General features: G+C 42.9%; 1 protein-coding gene across 1 annotated transcript in view; it reads left to right on the plus strand.

Annotated features, from left to right (window-relative positions):
- Positions 1-23,505, plus strand: part of LOC119441933 (snRNA-activating protein complex subunit 1-like) — a 40,128-nt gene that overhangs the window by 1,987 nt on the left and 14,636 nt on the right. The window contains exons 4-6 of the mRNA XM_037706602.2: positions 2,044-2,184; positions 9,361-9,471; positions 15,097-15,206. Coding sequence (XP_037562530.1) covers positions 2,044-2,184; positions 9,361-9,471; positions 15,097-15,206 — 362 coding nt within the window. The remainder of the gene's footprint in view (positions 1-2,043; positions 2,185-9,360; positions 9,472-15,096; positions 15,207-23,505) is intronic.

Genomic DNA, 23,505 nt, shown 5'->3' on the forward strand with positions numbered 1-23,505 from the left:
TTACGGACTTGGGTTCCTTCTACCATGTCTCGAATATTGCGTCATGTTTTATGAAATAATTTCTGTTGAAAATGTTCTAAGGGGTGTTAATGGATGGGGTAATGCAAGATTTTAAAACAATGCCTACAAAAACAGCATTTTGTGGTGCTTGCACAGCCTTTTTGAGGCAGTGCAAGGCATCTTATATTAGTTGGGTGCTTGCCTTGAGCAAGTTTATTCAGTATAGTTTCGGAAGTATGCAAAATCGGCGAAAAGCAATGTCACCGAAAAAGGAAGTGGGATCTAAAGACAATGTGTTGCTTGTCAGTCTGCTTTTCCAAATTTGCTACTGCTTGTGAGCTTCGTCTTCAATAAATAATACGTAAGGCAGGGGGGGGGGGGGGTGTATTCTGGGTAAAGTTCGTAAAGGGGCCCTCCATAACTTTTCAAGCCACTGTTTATTGTTCGGGGGTTGTGTAGATTGATGGTTGGAGAGCCAAATGCAACAAGAATGGCAGCTATAGAGACTGGGCAAGCGGAGTGGGTGTTTTACCGTACGATCGGAGACGCAAATGTGAATGGCCTGCACGGTGCAGCCACCTGGTGGCACAGAACTCAGCCAGACAAACAAGTAATATTGCTGTAACCAAGTGTATTTTACTTTGCTGCTGGTGCAAACTCTTGGCAGCAATGTGATTACACCACTGCCGAAAATTAACACCAGCAGCGAAGTAGAATACACTTGGTTACTGCAATATCAGCTCTGTGTTTGTTTGTGCCTCTGCTCATCCAGTAAAATGCCCAGTCCACTTGTGTTTACCCAAATAGCGGACACACTGAAACTCTCAATTAACACTGCCAACTATGGAACAAATAAACAGGTAGCAGCGACAAAGTTCAAGAGGTGGACCAGTAATGCGGAATTGCTCTAGCCTTATGTAATATAATGCAATGATTTAGTGTGTCAAACACCTTTTGCCAGATCGATAAATATAGCCCGTACAATTATTCCCCAACCTGTGGCTTGCTTAATTTTGTCAGTGAACTAGCGCAGATTCAGTTGGATAGCTATGTCAGAACCCAAACTGGAGGGGAGCAGTCAGCCTAAACTTATTCACATTGTTATTGAGGCAAGTATAGATAAGTTTTTCAATAACCTTGCTATAAAATGCTAAGATACAAATGGGACGGTAATTGTTAATATTTTCACGACTGCTTCTTTTGAAGGCTGGTATTATTTTACCAAATTGAAGTCAGTTAGGAAATACCCCAGCACAAACATTTTGTTAATAATATCATCATGGACAGATGAGACAACAGTAAATACAAGCTTCGTATGTGCTGGTCTGATAGAGTCAAGGCCAGGCCCAGTTGATTTCAGGCAAGAAATAGCATTGTAACCTTCTCATGGTGAAACATGACGAGGATAAAATGAGCATGAGCTACGTGGAAGATTATTACCAGAAGCAGCAAAGTGATCACTAAATGTGTTAGCAACATCAGTATCTGTGATATATTTGGGATCATTGAGGATCATTTTTCTGATGCCGGATCAGGCTCTTTCATATTAAGAAACTGTCTAATTAGTTTCCAGTTACACCCGGTAGCATTTCCATTTTCAGATATGTTGTTTGCATAGTAGTCTCGTTTTTCGCGCCCGTGAACTATGGAAAAAATGTTTATGTACGAAAGTGATTTTTAAAATTTATGTTAGGGCTGTGATTTTACTTTTTTTGTTCAGTTTTGTTTTTAAGGGAACGCAACGTGGCAGGTGTGTTCCAAGGATTTCTTGTAGTAGTAGAGTACCACTGTGTGACTTGTGAATAAGTAAGTAATACACTTATCAATGCATTTAGTCATTCTAAAAAGGAACGTGGAAAATGCCTTCTCAGGACAACTTTCCATACATAAGTCATCCCAGTTTGTGGTCTGAACCTGATTAATAAACTATGTTTTATTGAATGAACATTTATTGTTGTGCAAGCTTGGGAAATGAATGTTTTAGTCATTGCATAGGCAGTAAGCAAAAGACCAGTGTTTTACTTTGGTGCAATGTATGCGCAGATAAGACTCAGGCTGATGGACTGGGAGCAATCGGAGGTGCTCTTGCGGATAGCCAGCAGAGAGCAGCACTTGGATGCTTGCTATCTCCTCTACAGAATGCGCCTGGAGAAGTGCTTTCACTTCGTTGCTCTCTTGAGACAGGTACATGGTGTGTTTATGTTGTTCTTAAGAGGCCCTGTAGTACCAGTTTCTAAATTTTGCATAAAACATTACAATGAGTATGGCACCCAGCAAGGAACCAGTTCCAGGAGGAATTCCTTCAGAAAAACTGAATATCAGCAGAGCAACTATTAGCACATAATTTACATTCTGCATTCCCCCTCAACTCTTCCTCTTTTTTTCTTTTTTCCTTACATAGGGTGATACTAGGAGCAATATGGCAGCGATTCTGCCTGTGTCACTTCACTGAAAATATATATTTATTTCGCTCTCTACTTTTGGCTGCTTGACCAAGCAGCTCACTGCTTTCCTTTGTTGGTTCTCTATCAACCATGCTCTGTGCTGTCTGCTATGGACTGCGTTCAAATTTTGATGTCTTTGTATTGCTCTTCAGACTGTTTTGACTAGCCAGTGGCAGATGTGCATACACACATAAGCCACCTGTCAACGAAATCCAAAATGGTGGCACACAGTAAGATGTCACACAAGATGCTCTACAACTTTGCTCAGGTGTTTTCATATGTGCGCTCTACCCGCTAAATATGTTCATTCGGGAAGGTCGTAAGGTTGGAGACTATACGTCAGTATGACAATTTCCTTGCTGCCACTGTCTGCAGGTGCAGCACCTGGTATCAAAATGGGATTCCTCCTCCTCCTTTCTCAGTGAGAAAGAGAGAGGAGGATACGGAAAAATAAACGTTTATTGAAATAAAATCACCGGCACCCTGTAGGGTTGACGGTCATGGACCAAGTCCTCAATCAAGGATCCTGTGAGCTCCAGCCACCAGGTGCGCCTGCTCGACCAATTTTAACTGGAGGTCATTATTTAAAGAAAGGCAGAAACGTTGGCCTGAGCTATAGCTTAAACTATTATGGCTCAAATTTGCTAGAGTGGAGTGGCAATACACAACCTTTATATACAAATTCTACTCGCGATAAGGTAAATTCATTCAGCCTGGCAAACTGCTTACTGTCAAAAGAAAACAAAGTAAGACAACAAGCAAAGGTGAAAACATTCCAAAAGTAGTGACACTGAACCACGAAGCTGGCTGCAGCGTGGAGCAGAAACTCGCTTTAGTGAAAGTCGGGCATGCTGGTTCGAAGACTAAGGCAAAGGTTAATAATTGATGAGGACAAAAGAACACACAATAAACACGTATCGGAGGTCATATACTGCGTTCCTGGCATCCTGTCTGTCATTATGCTCAGCTAAGAATATGATATGTGGTCAGAAACGTTCAATTTTTCAATCATCAGGCGCGAAAACATCAAACTAACCTAGAAAATATCCACAACAGTCTTGTGGCTCTGCACTTCAAAAGCTGCAGGTACTTTTCTGTGTTCTAAGACACAAACTTTATCATGTAAGACTGGTTATAAGTGTTTCTCTTTCTATCTTTCTAGGAAGAAAATTAGTTGGTTGTTGGCAAACGTCCAGTTGTTGTGTGTTCTTTTGTCCTTTCTTTTTTTTACCTTTTTTACCCCCTTCATTCCCGGAAGCGTGAAACTGTCCATGGAAGTGGCACATTGGAGTGCTCGCCTTGCAAATGAAGGAGGGGTCAGTGCTGCCTTTTGTTTTTAGCTGATATGTTTCTCTAATTCGTGAGTTCCTTCAAAACACTTGATGTGTAGGTGCCAAAATAACTGCATTGCACAACCTCCATAGTTTCCTTTGGTATCTCACTGTAGGTTGTCTAAATGCCTATTCAACACTTTTAACATTCATTAACAAGTGCTAACAGTTGCAGTAAAGAACACTAGTGCAAGGATCTTTCTTATATCAGACTAATACCTTCAGCATAATACTGCCATTAGCGCGAAGGCATTGCCCTGCATTTGACATCATGGGCAGTACTGTCTCAATAAATCAACACCAAACGGGCACCAACAGGCAACTCCAAGCTAATGGACTAATGGCAACTGGTGGGAGTGAATGTACACATCCATTGTGTATATAATACAACTGTACTACAGTGAAGTTAAGGACACACTAACCATAATAGTACAGGCAAGTTGATCTGGGAAACAAATTATGTAGGCCACCAAAGCATATCCTCAACTATCACTAACTGTGGAAGCTATTTCTTCACATGGCATCAAGCTACTCCTCAGATTACCGTCACAACACAGGTGATCACAAGTGTTAGTAGCAACAAGATTACGCCTCACAATTCCATAATGGAAGCGAATTTGGCAAATCTGTAATCTTTGCTTGATATATCTCTCAACTTGTCCTCCTATTGGACTGTCTCTTTAATTCCGTCTCGTCTCTGGACCACTGTCGACAAACTGTGAGACACTTGTTCACCTTTCTTTCCATAATTGCTAGAGCATGAACCACACGAGAAGGGCTCAGGCACCCAAAGACAATGCTAGTGAACCATACAACTCGTTTATTTGGATTGCCTGCTGTGCAGTAAATTAGTGTCAGTGTCCTTAAGTTTTTAGTGTTTTCTGTCTTTTTTTTTTCTGTCTTTAGCATTTTCTGACATAAAACAAACTGTGTGTGTGACCCCCAACTTCTTGCCGTCCTTCTTTTCACCCATGTGCATCCAAACAAGATGTGACTAATGACCTAACCATTACAATATGGAAAATTTTTATTTATCACACATGGTTTTGAATAATGTAGATCATTTTTAAATACGAGGTCTGTTAGAAAAGTATCTGACTTTTTTTTTTTTTTTCTGCGAACACCTGATGGACATGAAACAAGCATGCTTGCATCAGCCGACCTTGAACCTTCATGCGCATGCGCAAATTTTTTGCCGCCTGCCAATAGCGTCAGTCGCTGGGATGCAGCGTTTGAGTGAGGTAGTGCACAGTGCTCTCGTCGGTTTTTTTATTGCAAGGAAAATGACGAAGTAACTGGAGCAGCGCTACTGCATCAAAGCTTGCCAGAAACTGGACGACAGCCAAGTGGAAACCATTCGGAACATTCAGACAGCTTTCGGTGACGATGCTATGAGCAACATACAGATTAAGGAGTGGTACAACCGGTTTAAAGACGGCCGCGCATCGGTGGAGAGCGAGCCACGCTGTGGTGACGAGTATTGGGTGTACGGGTACGACTCGGAACCCAAATCCCAGTTAACACAATGGAAGCATTCCACGTCACTAGGACCAAAGAAGGCCCGCCAAGTGCACAGCAACGTCAAAGTGATGCTGACTGCTTTCTTTGACTCCTGCGGTGTGGTACACCACGAGTACGCACCACAGGGTCAAACAATCGCCAAAGAGTACTATAGGGATGTCCTCCGTCGCCTACGTGATGCTTTGCGGTGCAAGAGACCGGAGTTGTGGTCAACAGGAAATCGGCGCATCCATCACCATAATGCTCCTGCACATTCCTCACACTTGGTTCAGACTTTTTTGGCGAAAAACCAGACTCCTGTAGTTTAACAGGCTCGTTATTCTCCTGATATGGCCCCCTGCGACTTCTGGCTGTTTCCCAAAATCAAGAGTCTATTGAAAGGAGCGCGATTTCAGACAAGAGAGGACATTATGGCTGCAACGACAGCTGAGCTAAACTCCATTCCGAAAGCGGCCTTCTCGGAATGCGTCCAACAATGGCAGCATCTCTGGGAGAAGTGTGTGGAGTCCCATGGAGACTACTTTGAGGGTGATTAGGTTTCTGACGCTCCAGTTATGTCAGTCTTTTTTTTTTTTTTCTTCTTCTTCGGCCGGAGGTCGGATACTTTTCTAACAGACCTCGTACGTACAAAGTTTGTGAACCTAAGAGGTAACAAATAGAAATGAACTGTAATGTATGATCTTGACTTCAACTGTTTTTTTTTTTTTTTTTTTTCACTTTCTCCCAGTGACACTTACAGAAATTGTACATGCATTATCATAGCCGAGATATGAAATTGTAAACTTGCCACTTCAACCCAAATTCTGCAACCATGTCACTAGAACATGAATTTTCGATTTAGCCTCAACAGACTATTTGGTTCAAAGGTTGTCTCACTGGAATTTTCTTATTTCACCTGTGTTAGAATAGCAAGGGCTGCATTTTGTAGATTTTTGGGAAGTTGGACAGGTATCTTTGTCATCTTGTAATCAGTGACAAATCAAGAGTGCAGGGGAAGCTCCTCATACAAATGCGTAACGCATGCCCCTTGTTTGAAAAGGGCTCCCTGATGTTGCACAGACACTCAGCAAAGGTGCCATTTTGCTTCAGCAGTAAATAAACGTGCTGTGGTCGCCTTGCAATGCAAGAATTCACAGGAATGGCAATATTATCATCATCAACCAATATTTATGTCCACTGCAGGACGAAGGCCTCTCCCTGTGATCTCCAGTTACCCCTATCTTGCGCTAGCTGATTCCAACTTGCGCCTGCAAATTTCCGAACTTCATCACCCCACCTAGTTTTCTGCCATCCTCGACTGCGCTTCCCTTGGTATCCATTCTGTAACTCTAATGGTCCACCGGTTATCTACTCTACGCATTACATGTACTGCTCAGCTCCATTTTTTATTTCTCTTATTGTCAACTAGAATATCGGCTATCCCCGTTTGCTCTCTGATCCACACCACTCTCTTCCTGTCTCTTAATGAGAAGCCCGTAATGAAACGCCTAACGTTTTTTGTTCCATCTCTCTTTGTGCAGTCCTTAACTTGTTCTCGAGCTTCTGTGTTAACCTTCAAGTTTCTGCCCCATATGTTAGCACCGGTAGAATGCAATGATTGTAAACTTTTCTTTTCAACGACAGTGGTGAGCTCCCAGTCAGGATTTGGCAATGCCTGCCGTATCCACTCCAACCCAATTTTATTCTTCTGTAAATTTCTTTCTCATGATCGGGGTCCCCTGTGTGTAATTGACCCAGATAAACATACTCCTTTACAGACTCTAGAGGCTTACTGGCGATCCTGAATTCTTGTTCCCTTGCCAGGCTGTTGAACATTGTCTTTGTCTTCTGCGTATTAATCTTCAACCCCACTCTTACACTTGCTCGGTTAAGGTCCTCAGTCGTTTGTTGTAATTCATCCCCATTGTGCTGACGAGGACAATGTCATCTGCAAACCAAAGGTTGCTGAGATATTCGCCGTTGATCCTCATTGGAAAGATTGTCTTCTTGCCTGACCCCTTTCTTGATAGGTAACTTTCTACTTTTCTTGTGGAAAACCAAGGTAGCTGTGGAATCCTTGTAGATATTTGCCAAGATATTCACGTATGCCTCCAGTACTCCTTGATTATGCAATGCCTCTATGACTGCTGGTATCTCTCCTGAATCAAATGCTTTTTCATAATCTATGAAAGCCATATGGAGAGGTTGATTGTATTCTGCAGATTTGTCAATTACCTGATTTATGACATGGATATAGTCCATCGTAGAATATCCCTTCCTGAAGCCAGCTTGTTCTCTTGATTGGCAATATTATAAGCAGCAACAGATGTACCAGTGAGTTAGGAGTACCATTACAGCAGTGGGTAGAGCCAGTGAAGAGAGATCCATGCCTAGATCTGCTGCCAGAATAGCAGTGGTTCTTGGAACTTAGTAGGTTACATGAATATGCATACAAACAACAGCATTGCACGATGGCTGACTTTGTGAGTCAGAAGTGCCGTGGTCTGTGTCTGAAAGCTCTTCGCAAATGCATGCGTTCATAGATTTGTGACAAGTCAATGAAGGCAATGAGAGAACACAAGCACATGGTAGGAGATGGCAGCAAGCAATGACAAGTGGCTAGCTCTAATTTCCTTTAAAACACTTTTTTGCTGCTGCACTCTTGACCTGTCACTTACTGTGGGCTGTATTTGCTTTCTGTATGACTGTCTTTAGTAATTTGCAATATGGAAAGCGGTCTCTTTATTCCAATTTTATCAATGAAAAATATCTGAGTAAGGATGCCTTCCTGTGACTACATGATTCTGACAGGATGCTTAATGGCTGCAGGTCTGCCCATTTCCCGTGTTAAAACAGCATTGTGCACATGCATGGCAGCCATCACCTAGCAGGAAACATGAAATAGAGCATGTAAACTGATGATGTCCAAATAAAGGAGCATTTTGTGCTTGCAGGCATTCTGCTTACTTTCATGAATGGATTAGGCCAGACATTTTTTTTTTTTTTTTGCTGATGGCATTTCAGATGTCACTGATCACTTTGAGATTCTGAAGGGATTCTGTGAACTAGATTAAGTATGAATGACATCCTATGTTGCTTTGAATACATTGTTTGTTCGATTGTTTTTTATTCACAACACCCATAAATCTTTTATGGTTAGAGGCCATAGATCAGGCACATATTTGTGTGTGTGGTGGGGGGAACAGAAATGTGAGGCTTTCAATTAATTACATCAACACCATAGTTTGCGTCGTTGTTTTCATATTTACCTTTGAGGTGCATTTTTTGAGTAATGTTGATAGCTTGACCTCTTATTAGACAGTTTTAGTTTAGCACTTGCTATACCATTGCATGCGCTATAAATTACCAGGTCATCACTGCGCATGTGCAGAATGCTAAACGACCCATAGTGTATAGCGTACGCGCACTATTTCTCAGATTTAGCTTTACCGTCTTTGCGTGGTTTTCGTAGCTTACGTAAAACATGGGGTCAGTCCCGGCTGCCCGCTTTAAATTGAATTTGGCGTTGCTGTTGTAGAATTCACTTCGTTCGTGGGAAATGACTGCATAAACGGCTTTCGCCTAGTCTCAGGCCACTTCGACGACAATGTATTATCGATAACCTAGTGGAGTTTTCGAGAGCGCTTATTGTTTCGAATGAGTCGAAGCCTAAAGTGAGAAAAACCTTCGAGATGTCAATGCCACCTATCGGTAAAGTCGGGAGATAGGCACGACGGCGGCATATGGACTCCGAGATCAGAAGATCTCGCAGGCCAACTAAAACTGTAATAAACGTGCGCTTTAGTTTTATACGCTATACTATAACTGTCTATTTCTATCACAGTGTATTGCCCATCACTCAATTGCGAACGTCGTGGCGGGGCAAGGGATTTGACAGTTGCTTTAATCATCTTAAGCAGGCCACTGAAAGGAAATGTCGCACGTCTGTGATGTTCTCGAGCTGTCACGTGCTAACTACTCAAAATAATACTGCAATCTTCAGCTTCCTCAGATTGCTAGTTCACACTTGGGCTGGTGTTGTATCTGTGCTAGCGGTTGAATATCATATCTACATTTTTATGCAGAGGAGCCCTGTGATGTACTATGGTCAAGAGGAAGATGTCAGTACACTTGCAGCCGCGAGCGCCAACGTGTTTTCTCCACTGGAGAGGATGACTAGATGTGGCACACTCCAGGTATGCAACATAAACACTCAAGGATTTTTACCAGAATATGCATGTTTGTTCTTGAGCAAAGAACAGTTATGAAACATGGCTCTGCGCCTGCCAAGTTAGTGAGGATGCTGTCTGACTGTGCTTTACAGCATAAACAAGCTGTGAAACGGGCTTTGCATGATGTTGAATGTTGATAAATAGTTAAAAAGGCAAAGCCTTCACAGATATATGCCAATCTGACAACTGATACATCAAAGACAACGAAGCTCTATAGGCGAGTTCTCACACCCTTCAGAAGCACTAGCTTGAAGTCTGTTTGCTGGCTCACAGCCTTACTCGAATGGAGCAACAGTTGCTGCTCAGTTCGAGTGCGGTCGGGGCTCTCTCTAATTACTGACTTCTGCAGCCACACAAATGCCTAGCGACCTCCAACATGAAGCCAGTATAACGCAACGTGAGAAACAAAAATTATGTATTAGTTAGAAAAGTGCTTATACAGTTAAACCTCGATATAATGAAGTTGGTAAAATCAGCACTTTACTTTGTTTTAACGAAATTTTGTTATGTTGAAATTCGACCGTCTATGCAAATAAGTGCAGTCACTGACAAATATTTCTTACCCATGGAAGGGGTCATAAAATTTTCCAAATTACTGGGCAATGGGAAGAGGCTAATTTGAATGAGAAAAAAATTATCTCATTGAATTTGACAGTTGGCAACCAAAGTTACGAGTTGTGCCATGTCAGCGATATCTTCACATTGGTGGTACAAAGCAAAGCCTGCGACGCTCATTCACTCTGCTGCTAGGGTGGGACGCGCCATCATGAAGAGCGCAGGCACAGGGGAGCGGATGCTGCATCTGCCTCTCACTTCAACGCGCATGTAACAAGTGCATGTAATTCATCCATTTGACAATCTGCGTCCATGGCAATTTCCGTTTACAGTCGCCGACCGATTTTCCGGACTTCGCGGGGACCAAAAAATAGTCAGAAAAATCGAACATTCCTGAAAAACTCGTTCACCCTAAAAAAGAAAATTTATTAGGCTTAGAATGGCATAAAAAATCTTTAATAATGTCCTGCCTCGTACTAAGCTTACAGGTGATTTGCTCGGATTTGTGCATGACTGACGTCGTCTCTGCATACAGTCGACAAGAGTGTCACCGCATTGGCGATCTCTGCTAGCAGAGATCACCACCGAGACCGAAGAAACGAGCCCCGTTACTTGGCAAGTGACCTCCGTGATCAGCTCCGGCAGCGCGTCATTCGCTCCGGTCTTCCCATTCGGCAGGACCTTGAATAAAGTTGATTTCATTCATTCATTCCCATTCCATGCGTAGCCCAGCGGAGAAGTGTAACCTTGCTAACTTTGTAACGGCTCAGTAACGGCGCGCTGCCGGAGCTGATCGTGGAGGCTACGCTTCGCACCATTTGGCTCTCGCGAAGGCACAAGAGGTGGCACCAATCGCACCACGTGCAAAATAGCAACCGAACTTTAAAAATAAGAAGAAAAAACGGATTTCGCAGGAAGTGATTATGACGATAGTGCTGACCGAATAAAATAAAAAAAGTGCCGTCCCCTAGAGCGCTTTGTCAGCTAAGGAAAAAGCGGGTATGGCTTCCGAGAAGGGAGGATGGGGCACGCTCTCGTGCGTCTTCCAATCTTGGAGGCTATACAGCGGGCCACTAGAAGCCAAGCCTGGGCGAGCCAGCGGAAAATTCCACATGGCGGCCTCCAAGAACGGTTAGCGTGGCTCAAAATGAGCGATTTTTAGTCCAAAACAAGCTATTTTTAGTCCGGAAAATCGAACTTGGGAGCCTAAATTCGTCCGAAAAAATCAGCCACGAAAATGCATTAGCTCTATCGGAACCTTGACGGTGCATTTATGAAGTCCGGAATATCCAACAAGTCCGAATTTTTGCAGTCCAAAAAATCGATTGGCGACTGTATTGCCTTCATGGCACCAGTGAAATATTATTATATTGAAATCGTGTATAAACACACTTCATTATATTGAGATTCAAGATACATGGTGTTCTATGGACAAGAAGCTATAAAAAGGTGAATACGTTATTATATAAACAGTTTCATTACATATTGATGTTTGTTATATCGAGGTATAACTGTATAAGTTGTTGTTTATCTGAATGAGCTACGCGAAAGATAACATATATTTTAAAATCATTGACCCCTTAAGTGTTTTGGAGGAGCTCAGCTCGTCAACGCGATCCTGGTTAATTTTGCTTTGGACGAGCTCAGCTCTTCCATGGGAATAATCTCGTTTCAAAGGTTGTTTGTGCGAACTCAGCATGTCCACTTAGTTCTTCTACATAGACAGCTGCAGTGGCAGTGTTTGAAATCTGCGGTTATTTCACTCTTTTTTTTTTTTCCCCTAAATGTCAGGGCTTTGAAGAACTGTGTTGATTCAGTCTTCATGTTCTACAACATATATGGTAATCATTTAGTTAGTGCTGGTGGGGGTGCGTTTATTGTGGTCCTTGATTTCTACTACATAAAGGTAGCACTGTAGGCGCCCGAAAGACCACATTCTGGAATCAACCGCTTCGTGCAGCTTTTGGCATATTTGGAACAATGCCGTCTGTACCCTTTACAGCAATGACAGGTACATATGTACGGCACAGTGAGGAGGCAAAATGGGGTTTTCATGCTTATAACAGGAAACAAATTGGTTGAAAAAGCTTTAGAAGAGTTTCCAATGGAGTAAAGTTTGAAAATAAGCCTTAAAAAAGCAATATAAGGTCACTTTTGGTCAGAATAATAAAGCACTTAAGGGGTTATTGGTTTCCTTTCAAAGCAAATTCAGGGCGCCGCATGCTTGCCTTCGGCACACGAAAATCATTGTAGAACTCCCCTTAACTGCTTCGCTGTATAAGTGACTGAGGTAAAAGTGCTTTAAGCGCTGGATTACACTAAACTTTTGTCTTTCACCATTTATTTTCTGATGGTCATTAAATGACTGTAAAACATCACTTCATTATTTTTACACAGCCTTCATGACTGGTGCACAAGTGCAAAACACAGTATAGTACTATTTTTGTCCGATAGTCATAATTGCACTCTATGATGTCATCTCTGACACAAAAATCCTTGCAGCTATCGCAACCACCTATGGAACTTTATGAAGCTCACTTTACAAGTATTCATGTCAGCATATATTTTTATTAAATATATTGAGACACTTTAGTCTCTTACAAACACTCATGCACTGCATGCACATACACATTTGGGTGAGTACTGCATCTTTGTTCACAGTGGCTTAACTCCAAAATCTTAAGGAAAAAAGAGGTGGTAAGGGCCCCATGTAGGGAGGGGCCTTGTAACATATTTTACAAATAAATAAATAAATAGAAGAGGTTGATGCGAGTTGATAGGTGGGAAGGAAATCTCACTGTATCCCTAGTGTTTGCTATTTTTTCTTTCTCTTTCATTTTCTTGTGTGTGTGCATCTGTAGGTACATGCGCATGTGTGTAAATCTTTGTATTCAAACCCTAGCCAAGAATTGCATCTCTGTCAAACACACATTTGTTGTTTTTATCAGAGTCAATCTGTGAGGAGTTTTTCAAGCATGAAGCTAAACATTTCGACAGAATTACCTGTCTGGTTGGGAAAATTGATTAAGACTAGAGATTGACTCCAACCGAATAAGGAAATTTACTAGCCCGACGTTTCGGAACCGATTCGGTTCCTTCTTCAGGGGGTATTCTTCGGAGGTGGCGGTGTGCCCCTTTTAAAAGGTCCGTCGTAACAAAGGAGAGGAAGGAGGGAGAGAGCATAAGGTGCGGAGACACTTGGCAGGGCACCTGTTCTAGACAGACAAAATAGGTGGTGGGGTGGGGGGGGGCTTCGGCGTCGCTGGTCGGCTGGGTTGACCGATGCTGGGCGCCCTTTAGTCGCGGGAATGCGTTGACAAAGGACAGGGGGGGACGAGTTGTTTTGGTGTTGCTGACCTAGAGCGGGGGGGTCCTTTCTTCCCTTTGTCGCCTCTGCAAGGCCATGAACATACAAAGAAGGAAGGATGCCCTTCACGCGGTTTATATTACCCGCCGTGTTCTGAATGTGCCAAGACTCCAGTAGTAGCCTTTTTCGCCAGTTTGTCTCTGTTTGCAGGATTTGGGTTTCTTGGAAAGAAATCTTGTGGTCGGCATCTTCGGAATGTTCGGCGACGGCGCTGCGTATTCGGTTGAATGTTCTGACGTCGTTTTCATGTTGTCTGATTCTTTCTTTTGGATTTTTGGTTTCCCCGATGTACGACACCGGACAGTCGGCACAGCTGATTTTATAGACGACGCCTTGAGCTTTTTCTTTTGGTTTAGGAATGAGGATATTCAAAGTGTTCATCGGTTTATGCGCGACTTTGAGGCCTTCTTTTTTCAATATTCGGCTGAGAGCTTCGCTGGTACCTTTGACATATGGGATGGACACTCGTTTCTGTGGTCGAGGGGGAGTCAACGGTTGGAAGTCTCTAGTTTGTTTTTTCTTTTTTGTTGTCGGGTTGTTTTTCGAATGAATTCCATTGTATAGCCGTTCCTTTTGAGTTCGTTGAGAACCGTTCTCCTTTCTTTCTTTTGATCTGATTCGAATGTGTAATGAGTTTCGACTCTTTTCAATAAAGAATTTACCCCCCCCCCTCCCCCCCCCATTCCTCTGTCCTTCGTCAACGCATTCCCGCGACTAAAGGGCGCCCAGCATCGGTCAACCCAGCCGACTAGCGACGCCGAAGCCCCCACCCCACCCCACCGCCTATTTTGTCTGTCTAGAACAGGTGCCCGGTAAATGTCTCCGCACCTTACGCTCTCTCCCCCTTCCTCTCCTTTGTTACGACGGACCTTTTAAAAGCGGCACACCGTGCCACCTCCGAAGAATACCCCCTGAAAAAGGAGCCGAATCGGTTCCGGAACGTCGGGCTAGTAAATTTCCTTATTTGGTTGGAGTCAATCTCTAAGTCTTAGTTTTTCAAGCACAATCAAATCACCAAGTGCAGCTGAATACAGCTGCACTGGAGTTGAGTATGCTTGAACATAGTGGTACATATTGGGGGGGGGGGGGGGGGCTGTTAGACATAGTCAGGAGTATGTTCAGGCTGATCAAGTACAGGCTCGCTCAGGAGTGACCGGCCGTGGTTACACTTAGGCCTAATGTTATTGTGCGATTTATTTTTCTAATCTGCAAATATACGAGCAGAGACTGACGTTTCAAAACAAAAGTGTTCATAGCAGCACTTCCATTGCTCCTCCAATGACATTGAAGATAAGCATTTGAGTTGACTTTAATTTGCTGCCTCTAACATGGTATCCTTTTGTTATTAGTTATTGGAATGACTTATAGTTTTTTTTTTTTTTTTTCATCACGTTACTGTGCTTGTTAGTCGCAGGAAAAACTCTAGCAACCCTATATGAAACCGTGTGGTTGTAGCTGTGTAGCAATCTCTGCATCTTAAGTTGACTATATCTTCTTTTGTTCCGCTGGATGAGGTCCTCACACTTTTACATTCCTACAGAATTTTGATGCAGTCTTTGCTCATTAGGGCAAGACAGAGGTATCCAGTGCAAAGTAGTGAATGTGTGCATTCAGGCTCTTCAGTAGTCACCGGCACTCAATGTGCTACCATATATCTGTCTCTGCAGCAACTGTCGCTGATTCATCGGCAGTACATAGCAATGAAATCCCTTCAAGAAAACCCTGAAGTGAAAAATATGGCCCTCGTCAAAGAAAATATCTATGAAGGCGTGTGCAAGTGAGTTTATAATTTCTGTTATCATTCTGTTTCTTCGTGACTTGTCAGAAATGCAAAAGAGTTGAACCATGACATTTCCATTCCTCTTTATTGCTGTACTGGGAGCATCTCTCTGGGGTTGAGCTAGGCGGGCTGGAAATCAAGACAGTCGCGGAGCTATCATCCTGACTGATGCAAGCGTGTTTGTGAATTTCATCCTGTCAAAATGAGGCTGAACTCCCCCCACTTGCGAATAAAGGAGTGGTGCAATCAGCACTTGCAGTGTAGTGCCCTTTATGTGGGACATGTCCCCTTTCCTTCTGTCCTTTCTATAGTGCGCTTTTGCAAGTTTAAAAGTGCATATGCTGTTTGAATTTGAGGTTTTGTGAGAATGGAGTGTTTCCAGCACAGCCATGGTTGTGGTGAGAGTCGTTACTATGAGTGTTTGCCTCCTTTGCGATTTCCTGCTGAATCTGCTGCAGCCATCAAGGATGTCACAGCTAAGCACGAGGTCGCGGGATCAAATCCCGGCCACGGCGGCCGCATTTCAGTGGGGGCAAAATGCAAAAACAGCCGTGTACTTAGATTTAGGTGCGCGTTATAGCAACCCAAGTGGTCCAAATTATTCCAGAGTCCTCCACTACGGCACGCCTCATAATCAGATCATGGTTTTGGCACGTAAAACATCATAATTTATGGTTGTTGCAAGTTAAAAAGTAAGCACAGGAATACTAATATTCAGACATAAAGTAGTCATAAAATCTGAAACCGATTTTTGTAGAGTGCTTTTATTAAATAAGAGAGTACTCAACTAGGTGAAATTTCAGTAATAGCGGCACATTTATTTCTGTTAACGAGTCTTAGTACAGAACATACCTTCCTCTTTAGACTTTATTGCTACAAATGAGATAAGCTAGGAGGCAGGGCACCTTACCATTAAGCGTCAAGCAAATGGAAAATGTTTGGTGTATTCTTAGTGCGATGTCACCCGGCAGCAGGGCATCCATTACCTACTGTGCGACGACAGCCACACTAACTAAAGTGGGTATGGAATGATAAACATTTTGACTAGAGAAACACTGCGCATATGACTTGGCATGAAATCGGCGCATCTACACTGGGTAATGCCATACTGAGAATGCACCTAGAGCATGTTTGCTACTTTGGACAATGCTTCTCTGGGTTTAGGATATGCATTTCATATGTTTACTTATGCTTAAGTGAAAGAGTCTCCAGCTCAGCCTATGTAAGCCTTTCCACATTTAGTGGGTTCCTCGAAACCATGCCGCATTGTGTGCTCTGTGTGGTGTAGATTGCTAATTATTGATAGCCATGTTCCTTGTCATCTTTGTTTTATCGCTTGATGGCCACTTGCTGTCCACTGCAGCTTCTGTGAGGCACATCATTCTCGTTTGTGTTTTAGAAGTGCATAAATATTAAAATGTTCTTATCTCGATGTCAAAATTGTTTTGGGGTATAAAAATTGGAGGACGCTTAAGCTTCACCTTTAAGAGTGGAACTCACTAGCATTCGAAGATCCCTGGCTGCTTCTCACACTTCCAGGCAACTACAGCTTATGTAACCATAATGTTTACAGGGAAATGCTGGCGGCTAACACTGTGCACGAAGGCAATCTTTCTATTAGAAACGCGGCCTCTTGCGGGGGCCAATCCAGGAGGTAGTGCACAGCCGCGCCATAAAAATTAAATCATTTTCTGGTTTCTGGTATTGTTTCGCTCTTTTAACATTTTAGTCTGAGAAGATTTAACATAAAAGGCATGCGCTGTCGGTGTTTTGTTTCATGACATTTGTTTGTGGGCTGTCAAAATTCCAAGGAATAACTTTGTCAAGAATGTAAGACAAGGTATGAGCAACTTTAGTGATAGAATGGTATGACAATATAACCCCCATATACTGCATGTCATATAGCATGCCATGGCATTTATAGATATACCTAAATATATACGGGAATTTTTGCTCACGGGAGGCCGGTGCCGACACCGGATTTCCTGCGACACTGGGCACTTAAAGCTATTGCATTAAATGGAGACATACAAACAAAAGACACACATGTACAAATTGGGTGGTGCACACATTAGCGCACATTGCAAAACCTGCTCATGTCAACAGTACTTTCTGCATATAAAGTTTCTTGGTAGGAGCAGCTATAAAACAGCACATGAACTCGGGGAGGCATATTTTATCATAAAGAAATGTTCTGCCTGTGTCAGTGATACGTCGATTGCCTTAGCTGAGGTGCACATGTTTGAGGCTAATCGGTTGCATTATTAATATGGTAGCACTGTCACGACATCTGCATCTTGTGTTGTGCGTGCACGAAAATTGTGCCCTATTTTCTGTCCTTTGAATATTTAAGTCAGTAGGTAGTGGAACTTTGTGCATTTCCTTCGTTTATATGTCATCTTTTGCACCCAGAAACGTTTAACAGACACCACCTACTTGTCCAAGAAGTTCTGTTGAAATGCCAGTACAGTAGAACCCCATTCATGTTTTTTAGGAGACCATAGAAAAGGAACATGTAATCCGGAAAAACATAACATACAATAACACTTGCTGTAACACTGCTGATGAGACAAAAAGCTGCTCTCACAAAAAACCTTTTTGAAATTGAATAGTAAACTAACATACGGCATAGGAGCCTCACTAAATCGAATTCCTAGGAAACTAGAAAATTATGCGACTAATACATGTTTGAACTGAAAAGAACCCCATTTAATATGGCATTCAATAACATGCGCGGTACTCCGCCCAATACAGTCATTGACCAACCATTCAGACTTAATGGGGCCCGCCTAAAAGTCCAAGCAAACGGAAGTCCTAAATATTGAATTCACCAGAAAATAAGTGCCTTAATTCCACGAGCAATCAGGAAAGCTGGTCAACGCGTTGCAGCACAAACTATGCTTGCATGTGACCTGGTTAGCCTTTAGCTTGCACCACTACTGCTAGATAGCAAAACTAAAACAAATTATAAATAAAAAAATTACAAACAAACTGCTTTGGCATACATATTTTGTTGTTTAATAAGAATGCCTTGCATTAAAATAAATGATTGAGAGCATAATTTATTATATTGAGTGCTGAGTGACCAGCTTTCTTACTTTCATCATTCAAGGCAATCCAGTAACTAGTTTTGCTACAGTGTACTAGAATAATTTTGTGCATCGGTAGCCTTAGTGTTAGTAGATTCTTCTGCATGTGTTTTTTTCTCGCAAAGCAAATTTCATAGCTTCACGTTATTCATCATTAGTCATGCCGAAGATTAGTCAATCTCACGCTTTTCGCATCCACGTTTCTGCCGTCTTTGATGTCGCCATTTCGTAAATAGTAATTGAAAAGGCGTCATCTTTGTCTACAACACGCTTCAGCGTTGGGCCACAACTTGGGCTTGGCCAAAGGATTTGGCCACTTCTCTGTGTGTAGCCGAAGCATTTCCGTTTTAGGCCTACAAGCTCTGAAATGGACAACCGAACTCGAAGACAGCGCAATTTTATCGATTAATCTTTGCCACTTATGGGAACTAAGACATAGAGATGGCCTAAATCACCACTCGTAACTTATGAATTTTACAAGTTACGAAGAATAAAGTCGAACTTGGCGCAAAGTGAGAGCTGTCCCATGTTTATTGACTGCCACCATGTTCATTGACGCAAAGCTTTTGGGACATGTTTTGGGGCACCCGTCTACATCCGAAAAATAGCATGCCGGAAGCAAACCTCAAATTATGTTTGCGTCATGCGCATGTGCAGTGTTGACGCAATTTCTTTGTTGGGACCCCTAAAAAACTCTTTGCTGTCACGCTGTTGCTACAGTGAGACGAAAGCGCAGTGAATGCATGCACCAAATATTCTCCCCCTGCAACATGAACCGAAGTCAACTACGCTCTTAGAGCCATATATATGATCACGAGTTTTTTTACAACAGTCATTGCCAGCACTTCCCTCACCTAATTGCCGCCCTCTTCAGCAGAGACATCAAAAGTGGAGTTGGCGCGGTTGGAAGTTGCTTGAAAATTGTAACCTGAAAAAAATTCACTATACAGTAGACTTCCATTAATTCGAATCCAGTTAACTCGATCCCGACTGAAGGTCGCAGCCGGCGGCCATGCATTTCTATGGGAGAAAACTTGAATTCCTAAAACTAGCCTTCGGCGGATAATTCAAACTTGGCTGGTCATCACGCATGCATCTGATCCCAATGGTGACAGCAGTGGTGACTCCAATAACAGCAGTGTTCGCCTTGGCCGCGCTTACAGTACACTGAATGCTTTGAACATATGTCATCTCCTGTCAAAAACACCTATTTTCGGCCTGCCCCAGGAAAATTTTAATGTGACAATGGTAGCTCATGATTAATTATTGAAATATTTGCCATATTCTAACACGTGCCTTTCTTCCAAAAGATTTTCATCTGAAAATTGCTTGGGCAGTGCAGTCTGGTACTAAACCAAAATCACGTTCCCAACAGCATACCATGAGAGTCAGCATCATTGCTTTTGCCATTACAAGATAGCAACCATGGATGCCAACAGCATAGAGTTCTTGTTTAGCATGATGACGCGCCACTTTTAGTCTGGTCACGAAAGTGCTTTCAAACGATAAGTTATTTTACACATTAAGCTAGCGGCAACAAGTCACATGTTCTTGACATTCGGAAAATTGTATTCGTCTCAGGACAAACTTGTGAAGTGGTTGGTCTAGGCTCGTATTCACATCTGCACATCTCGTATTCTGCATTTAATAAATGCAGAATACGAGATGTGCTCTGGACCATACGAAGGACGGTATTGTGGTTTTTCGTAAACAGCAATAAAGTGCTGTCTGAGAGTGGGGACAATGGACATTAAGTAAATAAATCTCCATTCTTTGAAGGTAAAGTTTGCTGGTTTCGTCTTTTTCCTATTGCCAGAATCAGGCATGCTACATATTGCTTACTTAAATAAAGTGGGTGCACATTGAATTTCTACTTTGTTAACAAGATCTAATGTAATTTCTATGTTAGTCTTCCACTTTGAACCCCTAAAAAGCAGGTGCGTGTTCAGTTCAGGGCCGTGTTAGAATCGGGGGTAAATACAGTAAAAGCTCGTTAATTCGAACTTACAGTTAATTCGAACTGACGCCCTGGTCCCGGCACAGCCCTGCGTATTTCAATGGGGGAAAACTGCCAATAATTTGAACGTGTCGGTATCCACAACGGTTAATTCGAACTGGGAGCCCCTGACTTACATCGCTCCTCACAGAAGTCGGCCGAGAGGGATTACAATGCGTTGCAAAACCAAACCAAACCAAATTTTTTAGAAATGCAAAACAACGAAACAGAAAAACAAGCCAGCGTGCAGGAGGCGAAGCCGGCGCGCTACCAACGCTATGTGCGCTCTCTGTCTTGCATGTGCCTGCGCTACTCGGGTAGCGCGCACGCTGCTGCGACAGCTCTTTCGCTTCCACAGCGGGCGCCGGCGGCGCCAATTCTCCGGCTCAAGCCATTGCAAGTTTTCATTGCGCCGTGGTCGCTTGACTGGGCCTGCGATCATGTGGCTTGCACAACAAGCATCCAAGGTAACTGAGGAGACAAGGCACTGCAGTCGTCGAGCTCAGCTGTAGAGTGCATTGGTCATCGTAGTCCTGCTTTTGTTTGTGCCGTGGCAAGTAGCCAGTTCTTCGTGTCACCTCTTTCGTTGCCTCGGCGTTTCGTCAGCGGCACCTCCTCCTCTGTGCCAGTCATGGCGAGTCGGAGAAAATACAAAGCACTTAAAAATGAAGATGAAGATTTTAGAGAAAGTGGAACGTGGTCTCATACCCAAGACTGAAATTGCAAAGAAGTACGACATTAAGAAGAGATGTCGCAAGGCTCATGTGCGCCGAACACGGTTGTAAGTGGAGATGAGTCCAACGAAGGCAACGAGTAAGTGCCACCCCCAATCGCATGCGAAGCAGCGTCGGCACTGGATGTTGCAGCATGTTATTTCTCAGCAAATGAGAATTCGGACGCTGCACTGGAGCTCTTGGGCAAGCTGCAAGCGATGCTCATGGAGTCAAGATGGAAGAAACGCAAGCAAATACATATTACCAATTACTTTTAATTGTGATTCCGTTAACTCTGCCCTGTAAATAAACGTGTTTTGGAGCATAAATAGCGACGTATATATCGACATTAAGGCTCGCTGCTCACTTGAATGCATATTGTTGCTTATTTCTGGCGTATAACTGACTGATCAATTAATTTCGTTCGCTGTTCGAGCTCCATGAACTTCATTTACAAGATCACCTGCCACAAACGTGTAGTAGCACCTAATTTGTGATAACGAGTCCTAAGGTGGCTTTCTTGGGTTCTGCCTGCACACCGTGGTGCGATGGCCATTCATTCTAGCACCTGCCCGTTATTTCGAACTCTGCTTAATTCGAACAATTTTATGGTCCCCTTCGAGTTCAAATTAACGAGCTTTTACTGTACTGCCAAATGAATCTGCTGTGTGTTTCGGTGCTTTTTCTGTCTCTTTTCCAATTTGACCCGCCAGATAATTCGACCAATTTCGTCAGTGCCGTCCGGGTTGAATTAATAGCAGTCGATTAGCAATCTAAGAAATCGCCCAGGATCATGTCACACGTAAAGAAACAAACGCTGAATGCACAGAACTCGCATTACAAACCGCAAATGCAGCAATGCAGCCTTTACAACTTAGCGGCTTGACTTGACTGATGCTGTGATTTGGGTAGATTTGGCTACGACTGGCTCCACTGTCCAACGAGGCTTTTCTTAGTTTCAGCTTCAAGGAGACGCTGGTAACATGTCAAAACAAATACAGCAGAATCTCGTTGATACACTCTTCACGGGAACCGGAAAATGAAGTGTATCGTCTGAAAATCATATCCAAAAAACGTATTACGCAGAATTGTATCAACAAGGTTCCACTATATATCACTTTCTCTGCTTGACTCACTCGACTTGGTAGGTAGCCAAATTGGCACATTGTTATGCAGGCAAAGCAGAGTGGGATCCGAATTATCGAACATTGCACTGTAAGTTGTTTGAATTTTAGGTCATCCTCGTACATTGCGTCTGTGGAACACAGTGCTGCAAAGCTGTCTGAGTGGTCGAGCATGTCTGATTTTTCAGTCGGTGACTATCATTTTTCAAAGTGTTGTCTCGGAAATTGTGGAGCACTGAGCGAGTGCGGCTGATTAGAGCTTGGATTGCAAAAAGCAGGGTAAGTGCACTGGCGTGCTAGTGGACTGCATGCATGCTGTCAACCCATGCTATGAACTGTAGTGACTTGCGATGGTAGCAGCAGCTACCACTGCAGGTCATCGTGTGTGATTGCATAACAACGTGGCAGTGCTCAAGCCACCTGTTTCGATCCAAATTCATTCCTGCTACCGATAACAAAATTGGTAAAATTGGCAATTTGCTTCATTATATCGAAATTTCGTTGTATTGAAATTCGAACATTTATGCAAATAAGTACAGTCGCCGATCGACTTTTCTTACACAAGAAGGAGCAGCAAAATTTTTGAATTAACAGGCATTCGAAAAAGCAAATTCGAATGAGAAATCAATTCATTTTGTTGAATTTGGGAGTCGCCGACGAATGGTACGGTTTCATGCCACGTCGACAATATCATCACATCGGCGGTACGAATTAAGCGAAGCTAACCATGCTTTCACATCCACTCTGCCCCCACAGCTGATAGCGTCGTGGGGGTTAATACCGTTGGCATGTGTCTCGTTTTCTGGTGTGTTTTCTGGTTCACAGCATTGGTTGTCCTGTACATTTTTTTTTTTCTATGTGCTCGCGTCTATTCCTACTGGAGCTATCACACTATCATGCACCAACTGGACCAGAAAACCACCCTACTTATGTTTACTAAAGCTCATGATCACTGTGTGGTGGTTAGATTGAACTTTTTTAGAACGATTGTAGTCATGAATCACACGAAATGAACCTGTAATTTCCATCCAGCTCTTAGGTTGAATCTTCAATAATAACAACCCTTTTTTTTTTTGCTAGCACTCGCAGCACTTTGCAGTTTTACACAGCCTTATACAGTTGCCGACCGATTTTCCAGACTTCGTGGCGACCGAAAAGCAGTCCGAAAAATCGAACAGTCCGAAAAACCCGTTCATCCTAAAAAAGAAAATTTATTAGGCTTAGGGTGGCATAAAAAAAAAATCTTTAATAATGCCCTGCCTCATGCTATGCTTGGAGGCGATCAGATTTGCTTGGATTTGCGCAAGCCTCCGCGTACAGTCAACAAGAGCGTCACCGCGTTGGCAATCTCTGTTAGCGGAGATCGTCATGGAG

This window comes from Dermacentor silvarum, chromosome 2 (genome assembly GCF_013339745.2).
Source record: "Dermacentor silvarum isolate Dsil-2018 chromosome 2, BIME_Dsil_1.4, whole genome shotgun sequence".
NCBI classification, from domain to species: domain Eukaryota; kingdom Metazoa; phylum Arthropoda; class Arachnida; order Ixodida; family Ixodidae; genus Dermacentor; species Dermacentor silvarum.